The sequence below is a fragment of the Myotis davidii genome, unplaced genomic scaffold (assembly GCF_000327345.1).
Source record: "Myotis davidii unplaced genomic scaffold, ASM32734v1 scaffold740, whole genome shotgun sequence".
Taxonomy (NCBI): domain Eukaryota; kingdom Metazoa; phylum Chordata; class Mammalia; order Chiroptera; family Vespertilionidae; genus Myotis; species Myotis davidii.
This window is the reverse complement of record NW_006292349.1, coordinates 2082-13356: the sequence shown is the minus strand read 5'-3', so window position 1 is coordinate 13356 and position 11275 is coordinate 2082. Positions and strand designations below refer to the sequence as shown.

The 11275-nt window shown below is 39.7% G+C and overlaps 1 protein-coding gene across 1 annotated transcript in view; it reads left to right on the top strand.

Moving 5' to 3' along the window:
• Positions 1 to 9347, top strand: part of ARHGEF6 (Rac/Cdc42 guanine nucleotide exchange factor 6) — a gene marked incomplete at its 3' end in the record, with an annotated part of 117098 nt that extends 107751 nt beyond the window's left edge. Inside the window, exons 14-21 of the mRNA XM_015565389.1 lie at positions 2 to 57; positions 1031 to 1176; positions 2798 to 2923; positions 4737 to 4757; positions 4883 to 4897; positions 5762 to 5855; positions 6760 to 6849; positions 9248 to 9347. Of these exons, the coding sequence (XP_015420875.1) occupies positions 2 to 57; positions 1031 to 1176; positions 2798 to 2923; positions 4737 to 4757; positions 4883 to 4897; positions 5762 to 5855; positions 6760 to 6849; positions 9248 to 9347 (648 nt within the window). The remainder of the gene's footprint in view (position 1; positions 58 to 1030; positions 1177 to 2797; positions 2924 to 4736; positions 4758 to 4882; positions 4898 to 5761; positions 5856 to 6759; positions 6850 to 9247) is intronic.
• Positions 9348 to 11275: the final 1928 nt, after the last annotated feature.

The following is an 11275-nucleotide window of genomic DNA, read 5'->3' as shown; positions in this document are numbered from 1 at the left end:
TGGTGGTGATTAGATTAGATGAAATTGAAGGGAATGACTACACATTTGAAATCACAGGTAGGTAATTTTCTATTTTTCATGTAGCTACTTCAAATCCTTTTTGGAAAGAAGTGGGGTTTAAATAAATAAATGCTATTATTTTCTGTTATATAGTCCACGAGTAACTTTTGCATGGGCATGACAAAGTATATATCATTTCCTGGGATAATTAGGGTACAGCTATAGAACAGAGAAGTCTCCTGGTCATTCAAAAGCCTCAGCTTTGCCATTAGTTTCAATTTTCTCTTGAATAAGAGCTACTTGTTAGAGCTAAGAAATAACAAAATGGACTGATGTTAATGCAATTTTCTCCCCTTTCTGCCATCTATTCCCTGGTGGCAGAGAAGCCAAAGATGTGGAATTTTATCAGCAATTTTATCATTAGCCTATGAATTAGCAAGATTTTATTATGTTTCTAAAAAGTGCTGAAAAGCCATAAAACTTTTTTCACAAATTGAGAAAATGCCTGGCTCTCTGACATTTTAGCCTGTTGTCCCTTTTGCCAGGTCAATGGTTTCTACTTTATGCACTGATATGGTGCAATGGTGAATGAACACTAGGATAATGGTCCCAGACCTTACCCCCCTTTTTCCCAATAGGGAGTTAAAGATTTGGTGTTAGGTGTTACCAGTCTTAGTTGGATTTTGTTTCAACTTTGATATTGGGTAAAACTACAATATTCTCACTTTAGATTATGAATTAAATGCACTCTACTTAAATTTTTGGATTGTGCGTTTGTTTGGAGTCAAGTTTTATACTACTTCTAAGATTCTGTAAGCAGTAGAAATCAAGGACAGTTTTACAAATCAGATATAACTATTTCTTTATTATCACAGCATATCTGTTCTTTATATAGTAGTTTCAAAAGCGTTCTCCCATAAGTGAAAAACTCCTGAAAATAGACACTTGAGTCCAAGTTGTGTGAAGTGTTTTTGAATGAGGCAAGCTCAAGGTTCTCCTTGCCTTTTGTTTCCAAATTTGGGTGATTCAGGTCACATATTAGAGAGAATTGTGGTCCACTGCAGCAACAACCAAGACTTCCAGGAATGGCTGGAACAGCTGTATAGACTGATTAGAGGACCTGCCTCCTGCAGTTCATTATCCAAGACATCATCATCATCTTGTAGTGCTCATTCTGTAAGTAGTCCATTTGTTCTGTCCAGGGATTACTAAATCATCAAATCCTGTCTGCTGAGGACTTATAAGAAGCAGTGAGCATGCCCTTAATCTTTGGGTAGTCTATACCTGTAGGTTTTGAAGTACAGTTAAGCCTCACTAATTTGGATTTCTTGTGGAGAGAGGTCCTCCTAAATTAATACAGTTTTACTTAAATGTGTGCAGTTTAGTTTGACCTTAACTTGGAGTACCAACTAACTGCTAGCAATACTTTTCTAACCAGAAGTCCTGCTAAAATGTTTTAATGATAGGCAAGATTTATTTTTAGCTAGCAACTGTTGTTCTCATATTAATAGTGTGCTAAGTCAAAACCATTAGTTTACCTTCATAAGTATTGAAGCATCTCCATGTAATCTCATTTATACTATCACTAGAGGCCTAGGACATGAAATTCATGGGGGGGGGGGGGGGGGTCCTTCAGCCCAGCCTGCACCCTCTCCAATCTGGGACCCTTTGGGGAATGTCCAACTGTGGGTCCTAACCGCTCGCCTGCCTCCCTGATTACCCCTAACCGCCTCTGCCTGCCGGCCTGATCACCCCTAACTTGCCCCATGTCAGTCTGATCAACCCCAACTTGCCCCCCTGCTGGCCTGATCACACCTAACTTGCGACCCTGCCAGCCTGATTGCCCCTAACTGCCTCTGCCTTGGCCCCAGCCCCAGCCTAAGCCGCAGTCTAGCCTCCCTCTGTGGGAGATGACCTGAAGGATCAGGGGAAGCCACCGCCCCCATTACCCCGCTGCTGCTGCCACTGTTGGCCTGAGCCTTGGCCCTTGCAGCCGCTGCGGCTTTGTCCAGAAGGACGTCCGGAAGGTCGTCTGGAAGACTTCTGCTCTAATTAGCATATTACCCTTTTATTAGTATAGATATTCACTCAGTAGCCTTCAAGGGTAAACTCTTAGTTTGTTTTCTTCCAAGTTATCATAAATTTAGCTATTTATGGAATTTGAATTGATGAGATTTTACTGTACTTGCTGAGTGATACTGAAGATATGCTGTGTTGTTTATTAACACTCAAACCTGTGATACCAAAATTCCAGTTTGGGGAACTGTGTGTTGTGGTAGGAAGAACAAGGGATTTGGCCTCAGATCTGGGTTCAAATATTAGCTTTGCCAGTTACTGGCTAATTACTTCACTTTGTTACAGTTTTTCTTATGTTTGTTCTGATGAAATAACCAATTTAAGTATCTAATAGAGTGTTAAACATATAACTGAACTCATTAAATTTTGACTGTTCTCCCTTATAGATGAAAAAAATTCTGACTTTAATGAAATTGCAGAAGAGAGAGGGAGAACAGGAGTATGGGATATTGAATTCATTTAGTACTGTTCCATAGAGACCCCATAATCTTTTTTTTCCCAGCTTTGCTTTTTTTAAATTTCTTTATTGGTTAAGGTATTAGAGACCCCATAATCTTGACTGGAAAGTGCAAGCTCTTAAACTGGAGACTTTTATTTTTTGTTCTTTCCTTTCTGTGGCTGGCACTGCTGATCCAATGACACTATTGATGTTCTCCTACTGTGGGGCATAAGGTTGGGTTCCAATGGCAGATTGCCAATATCTCATCAGACATTTTCCCAGTCTTTTAGCTCTACTGGACAGCCCCGAGGACCCTTGGAGCCTCCTCAAATTATAAAACCATGGAGTTTAAGTTGTCTACGACCTGCACCTCCACTTAGACCATCAGCAGCACTAAGTTATAAAGAGGTAATTTTACTATATATGATATAAAATGCTTCTGACAAGCTAATTTTGTAGCTTATTACCAATAGTTCTAAGAGAATGTGCTTATGAATTTATGATAGGTGATACATGTCAGTCAATCTTGAATTGCTTGATTCAGTGATTTTTTATTTATTTTTAAAAATACTTTTATTGATTTCAGAGGGGAGAGAGAGAGAGAGAGAGAGAGAGAGAGAGAGAGAGAGGAAGAGAGAGAGAGAGAAAGAGAACGAGAGAGAGAGAAACATCAATGATGAAAGAGTTTCACTGATCGGCTGCCTCCTGCATGCCACCTGCTGGGGATCGAGTCCCCAACCCAGGCATGTGCCCTTGACCAGAATCAAACCCGGAACCCTTCAGTCCATAGGCTGACACTCTCCACTGAGCCAAACCAGCTAGGGTGATTTTTAGTTCTCATTTTTCCTTTTCCCCATTGTTTATCTACAAATATTTATTGAATTTCCACAGAGTTTATGTGTACTGAGTTTCCCCAACCTCCTCTTGAAGTGCCTTTGTTTTGCCTTTATGATGATTTGATAATTTTTAAATTGGTGTGATGTATACACATCTCAAACAAGAGCCACTTCATTAGAGTTGAATTTCCAACCAAACAGACCCAATTCTACTTTTTGGATCATTTTGATCTATTGAACCAAATCAGTAGTCTTATGGTAACAAGCCATGTGTCTGAACTATGAAAGTCTGAACTATTTGCTGCAGTTGAAAAGGGATAAGAATTTAATGAAAGGAATGTCTTTAAAAAAGAGTCTTCTAAGTCAACTGTAGAGGACATTTGGTATTTGGGTAGTGTGGGGATTTCAAGGCTTTATTTTCTCTCGAAGTTGCAATCAGGAAATGTCAGTCACTAGCTTCCATAGCCGTGTGGAGTTTACCTTTTCCATCCAGTCGTTTTTCCCCCTAACCTGTTGCTCACCATTTAAGCTTTTAGAAAAGATTATCATTTATTTGTAACTGTTCTTTAAATAGGCCTTAGTGAGTGAAGATTTAAGTTTATGACAGTTGTGAGACATGTCTTAGAGTTATGATGCAAATTTGTCTATCATATGTTTTGATGAATGATGACTTAGCTGAATTTTGAGTTTGTTTTTATTTGAAACACATGCTACTGTTTCGATTGCTGCCTCAACTCTTAGTGTAGTAAAAATGGAACAATATTTGGACACTGGAGAACTATTTTATCCTTTCAACCCAACAAGATAGGAAAAATAACTCTTGAGCTGAATTTTCATTATGTACCTTTTTTCAGAATTTGGCCATGAAACAGTCCCACAGGTTTGCTTTGAAAATTGACCTGTCATAATTGCAATCATCCAATTTTTTTCTTTGATTACCTAAACCAGGAGTGCCACTTCATATTTATGTAGGTCCCCTTTTTGATGATGGATATTTCATAATTGTCAGTTACTAAATTCAAATTAAGGTGAGCTTTGAGGGGGTAAAATTGACTTAATCCTTCACAGAACTAATCCATTAAAACTAAGGCATGATTATTTTTTTCTGCTGGGAGAAGAGAGTTATTAATAAATTCTTACTATGCAGTGTGTATTTTAGTTATTTTCAACATTTGTTATTCTGCACAGAACTGTATTCCTTGGGCTTTTGCATGATGATATTGCATCTAAAACTAATGTGGGAAACGTGATGATATTCTCTCTGTGTAATTTATGATAACACTAACATTTCAAATGTTGTTTTAGAAGTATTGATAAATGGATTTGGTCATTGTAACCATCGACCTCTCACGCTCATCTTCTCTTTCTTTACATATTCACTTTAGAGGATGTCTTATATCTTGAAGGTAAGGGTAGAACACTATCTTTGGCTTACAGTGACATCATAATGTTGTGCTGTAACCTTTTATGAATGAAGCTTTCCTTTGTGCTTGTTTTGTCCCTTGTTATTATTGGTGGCTAAAATATGAAGATGCAATTCTGGCATGTAAGTATTTTCTTCAAAAAGCAGGCTCTTGTGAAATACATATGAAACTGTCATTTTATAATGCTTTAAAAATGTCTGTTTTCCTGTATTTTAAAGGTATATTTTTTGTTATTTTTGTCACATGTGAGTTTTTCATGTCTGTCATTTTATGCATATGGCAAAAACAAATTCAATAATTGATATAATTTATATATTTTTAAATATACTAATTAAAAAAGTTTTATATATGTATATTGAGCTTGGCTGTAGGAACTTTACCCTTAACCCAAAATTATTATCAGGAAGTCCTTCATTTGGCCTTTCTCTCTAACCACGGGGAAATTACTTAGTCTCTTTGTCTTAATTTTCCCATCGGACAAATGAAAATTAATATTCTTCATTGTGGGACTGTTGCACAGGAAGATTAATTTCAATCATTTTCAAGCTCTTTGAAAAGAGGTATATAGTACAGTAGTAGTTATAATTTAATTACTATTAAATTCCCTTAATATTGTATCAGTGGGGAATATAAGCCACGTTAGGAATACTGTATTTCCCTAGGATTGACATCCATTACTTTCTCTGCAGATGGTACCCTAAAGGCATTTGGTCTCCTGGAGAATCTACTGCATCTTTAGTAGGCACGCTCCAGTCTTACTCCCATCCCTATAGCAATTGAGAGGACAATGTCATTGCCTCTGTTTTACTTAACCTTTCAGAATTTATTGGAACCATTTTTAAAATTGTGGATAGTATTACATTTTGATGCACTCCTGATACTGACATACAAAATAAGAGAGAACCATTCTATTTAATTTTATTTGCTCTTTTTAATTTGTTTTTGGAGGATAAGTTTAATTCATAAAGAAACCTCTATTCTTACAGGAATCTAGTAAAAGCCCCAAAACCATGAAGAAGTTTCTTCATAAAAGAAAGACTGAAAGAAAGCCATCAGAAGAGGAATATGTAATTCGGAAAAGTATGCATTTTGTACTTTCTGAAAATTGGTAATGGATTAAATAACAGACAATTTTTTTAAAAGCAGTTAGAGCAATTTTCCCCCCAGCATCATCTGTTACATAACAACAAATGCATAGGAAGGTTTGGTTACCTCTAAATTTTTTTAATAAGTTGCCTCCTCTGCACTTCATGTCATTTGAGGCAGACACCATCTGTATGGTTTTCATGTTGAATATTTTGCCCACCTGGTTTAGAACCATTAAAAGGAGCATTTGCTATGGATACATTTTCCCCTCTTAGTTTCTCATCAGGTGTGACAAAACTGTGTGTATTAGTTGAAAATACAGTCTGGATAAATTGTTAATTAACTCTGGCTTCTGCATCCCCCTCCCTCTCTCTCACCACTCACTTGGGTATGCATGTCAGCATATTAACAAGGTTATGCCATCTAGTCATTTCAAGAATGAGTTGGAGGAGGAGGAAGGAAGAGGGAGAATCAGTGACTATACTGGTTGGTTGGAAAAATGTCTAGGGTTAATGGAGAGAATTTCCTAGAGAAGTTGCGCCTTGAAATTTGAGAGGAAGGATGTGTTGTATTGGATGAGAACTGAGGCTGGTATCAAGCCCAGTGCTGTAAACGTGGCCTTGAGGAGGAGACTGACAGGACTCCCCAGTTTAGAGCTCTGGATGGGCTTTGGGAGCATGCCACCCTTGGTGCTGAACTCACCGGTGCTGGTCCCAGTTCTCCTTGGGAATAGTGTCACTCTCACTCCGTTATGAGAATTGAATAAGCTTTTACTCCCGTCTTTCAGAAATACCACTGGTCAGAGAGGCCAGTCCATAGCAGTGGAGTTAACTGCATAATTTTCAGGCTCCAGAGGCATATATCACTATGAAAAGTAATTATTAATTAAATTTGACAGGTACAGCTGCTCTGGAAGAGGACGCTCAGATTCTTAAAGTGATTGAAGCCTACTGTACCAGCGCAAATATTCAACAAAGCCATGGCTCAAGTAGGTTCCCCCAAACCACTTTCTCTAATGAGTAATGTTTCTTTTTTACTGCTCACTGCCTCTTAAAAGAAGAGAAAAGCAACCCACATTGGTGCAGGGTGTTTAAAACAGGTGACTTGGTGCAGAGGAGCAGTGCAGAGGAGCGGTACAGGACTGCATCTTTCAGATAAGGTGGTTTTACCTACCAAGTGGTTTGTTTACCCAGTTTCTTTTCACCCAGAGAGAAAGAGAGATGCAAGAGTAAAAAAGTTGGAGGTGATAGAAATGAAAATTTTTTTTTTAAAAAAAGTCATTCTCCTTTGAAGTACACAGATACCTTCATCAACACTAGTTAGGAATTAAAGAGCCCAGAGAGTTCCTGTGTCTGTGAACTGATGCTAATCTCTTCTTATAGGCAGATTTGGAAAGGAAGTCAAAATACTATCTTTGATCAGCTGCATATTTAAGCAAACAGTGCTTCACCAAATTCAAGTTTCAAAGTTGCTCTGAAAATCTGGAAATGTAGCTGCTTAGCAGGGGCTGTTCAAATGTATACAATTTATCAGGGAACTATTAGGTGAGGGTATGTCCCTGAACAATTTTCAGGTTACAAAATGAAAGCGAGATAATGTTTTCTGATTCATCTTTGTGCTTTTTAAAAAGCCAGGTCACATCGATCATGTCTCAGGATAGGTTATGTGGGGATTTGGTATCTGTGTAAGAAATGAATTCTCCATCACGCTCCATTTTGGACAGCCATTGACACATCTCGAGTGTGGGAGAGGATCACTTAGGTGGACTGCCTTGACATATGCTTTTGAAGTGACTGTCTCTAAGACTGTCATGAGGAAAATGTTCAATATGGAAGTTGGCACATTTGACCATGAAGAAGGGACTGTCACAACTTCTGCTTCACAGGGAAAACCTGGCTGTGGCTTTGGGCATACCCAGCTCTGCTAACAAGTTTTGAGGATCCAGAAAAGGGAAGTGAGAGCAGTTTTTAATGTGAAAAGTAGGAATGAGTAGGGCACAAGGAGACACCAGAAGCAAGATCCTTCATACAAAATCTGACCTCATCTCCTCTTCCCACAACCTCTCTTCACATCAATAGAGTTGATAGATATACTTGGAGGTGCAGGCAGGTACTCTAACCTAAAGAATCACATTTTGTCCCTCCGCAGCCTATCTTTTACATGTGGAAAGTGTATAGTGCAGTTCTTGGCAGACAGTAAGCCTTTTAGCATCATGGTGACTACCACCGTTTATCCCTCTCCAGACAAAAGTTCTGTTTCTCTATAACTGTTATTATTTCTTGCTGCATTCAGTCTGTTGGTCAGTCAGTCTGCTATCCATTTATTAAGTACCTATGAAGTGCTATGAGGTAGAGACATATCCACCTCAGGAAAGGGGAGGTGGTCAAGTGAAGGCAGTGAGTGTTCACAACATGAAGGAGCTTGGTTTAGAACAGCGGTTCTCAACCTGTGGGTCGAGACCCCTTTGGGGGTTGAATGACCCTTTCACAGGGGTCACCTAAATACAGCCTGCATATCAGATATTTACATTACAGTTCATAACAGTAGCAAAATTACAGTTATGAAGTAGCAATGAAAATAATTTTATGGTTGGGGATCACCACAACATGAGGAACTGTATTAAAGGGTGGCGGCATTAGGAAGGTTGAGAACTACTGGTTTAGAAGATAGGAAACCAGTGACTCAAGGAGACTTGAGATTAAGGGCTTGAGCTTCAGGAGGCAGAATCCAGAAATGAGGGGGAGATTGGATGTGCAGGAGAGCTGTTTAGTTAGGTCCTATGTCTGTTCTGCCACCTCTTCTATCCCAAATCTTATAGACAGTATGAGCAGAGAGAAATCTCCCAACTCTGGCTCTACCCTTGATCAAAATGGTCTTTCCTGACCCTACCTCACCTTATAGGACTGCAAAGAGAACAAATGGGAGTGAGTGATATTTCTGAGGCCCTTTAAGCATGTTGTGTCACAGTGTAGTGTTATTCTAAATTTACTAAAATTATATAACACCATAGCATAGGATGTGGTGTGCTCTTCTCTGGAGATGTGCATAGACAAATGATCACTGGTCAAATTTTTTGCTGTGAAAGAGGCAAAACAGGAAACGATGGGGTCGTGGTTGAATACAGGTATCAAAGTGGCCTTTTCACATAATTTTTCTGAGTACAAAATTCTCTCCTCCCCAACATTTAATCAATATATTTGGTCATTTAGAATTTTCTCAGGTCAGGAAGACTTAGTCATTAATGTTGGGTGGATGTCTGGGTGCAAGGTTGTAACATGCTATTAATAAGTACCCTTCAATAACAACAGGAGAAAGGAACTGACACCTAAAAATAGTTCTCACTAGGAACTCTTCCCTCTCCACCTTTTTGCAACGATTATTTGTAGGTTCTCGTAAAGATTCAGTTCCACAAGTCTTACTCCCCGAGGAAGAGAAACTCATCATTGAAGAAACCAGAAGCAATGGTCAGACCATCATCGAAGAAAAGTGAGTAGAGTAGACTAAACCTTTTCTGATTTGTCTAGGGGCTGGAAAGATGATTCTGGCAGGGCAATGTGGCTCTTGCAAAGTCTATATTGAAGGACTATCCCTTCTTGTCTGAGAATGTGACCATCTTTGTTGATCATGCAGTTGGGAGCCTTGGGAGGTCTGTCCCCCAGCAAAGGGAAGGGGGAAGGAGAGACACAGGAGGCAAAACTCTCTTCATGGTGGCTAACCCTGGAGCCCACTCCCTCATACAGTAAGGTGTTTCAGGATACATATGAATATCACTCTACATGGATGTAGGGGGCACCTGGGGAGGCCATGGCATCAATTTCCCTGCCTAGAGGGTGCTTCTCACATTTATTGAGTCAAGCACTGGACTTTCACCAACATGACCTCATTTAAAATCTTATAGCAATCAGTGAGATAAGCATTATTTTCACCACTTTTACAGATGAAGAAACTGAGGTTCAGGGTGATTATGTCCCTGGCCTACCTTTGCACAATAGTGAGGGTGGCCTAATGGGGGGAAATCAGCTTAAATAACTTATGGCTCATAAAATAAACACAAAGTAGCAAAATAATTCATTTGCTTAAGCTTGAGTCATTTCTGAAATCAAGCCTAAATTTGCAGCAGACAGCATATTTCAAAGTGCTTGGCGTCATCAGTATACAATACTTTTCCATCTGGTGTATGGAGTGATAACGGCCAAGTGGTAAAGCACTTGGGCTTATGAGAAGAACAATCCTGGTTCAACTCCAAATTCTACCACTTGCTAGCTGTGTGACCTGCAGCAAGTTCCTGCATCTATCTGTGCCTCAGTTTCCTCATCTTTAAAATGGGTATGGTAGTAATACTTTCAGGTTGTTGTGAGCTTAAATGGAATAATAAGTGTGTATAAAGGTTAACACATGGTAATCACTCAATATAAATGATTATACTATAAGTAGAGGCCTGGTGCATGAAATTTATGCACTGGAGGGGTGTGTCCCTCAGCCCAGCCTGCACCCTCTCCAATCTGGGACCCCTCGAGGGATGTCCGATTGCCCTCTCACAATCTGGGACTGCTGGCCCCAAATCGCTCGCCTGCCTGCCTGCCTGATTGCCCCTAACTGCTTCTGCCTGCCAGCCTGATCACGCCCTAACCACTCCCCTGCCAGCCTGATCGATGTCTAACTGCCCTCCCCTGTAGGCCTGTTCCCCCCAACTGCCCTCCCCTGCTGGCCATCATGTGACCCCATGGGGGCAGCTATCTTGTGTGAGGGTGTGATGGTCAATTTGCATATCACCTCTTTGTTATATAGGACTATGCTATTTAAATTTTTATAATTTAATTACAGCTGACATTCAGTATTATATCACTTTCACGAGCATAGCATAATGGTTAGATGCATCTAATTTATGAAATGATCCTCAATAAGTCTAGTACCCGCCTGGCACCATGGATACTTATTACAATATTATTGACTATATTCTCTATGCTGTGCTTTACGTCCCTGGGACTATTTTGTATATGCCAATTTGTACTTCTTAACTTTTCACCTTTTTTACCCAACACCCCTCCTATCTATCTATCTATCTATCTATCTATCTATCTATCTATCTATCCTATCGAATAAAAGAGAAACATGGTAATTGGCGTACGACCGCTACCCTTCCCATTGGCTAATCAGCAAGATATGCAAATTAACTGTCAGCCAAGATGGTGGCCGGCAGCCAGGCAGCTTGAAATTAACATGAGGCTTGCTTGCTTCAGTGACGGAGGACTCCAACGTTCCCCGCCTGCTGCTGCAGGCCTCTGAGCCTGCAGTTTGAAACATTTTAACAAATACCACCGGACTTCAGCCAGCAGATTCGCAACATTGTAAGCAAAGGCCAGAAACCTACTTTCAGCAGCGGAGGCCTAAGAGCTGGAGCCAAGCCTCAAAGC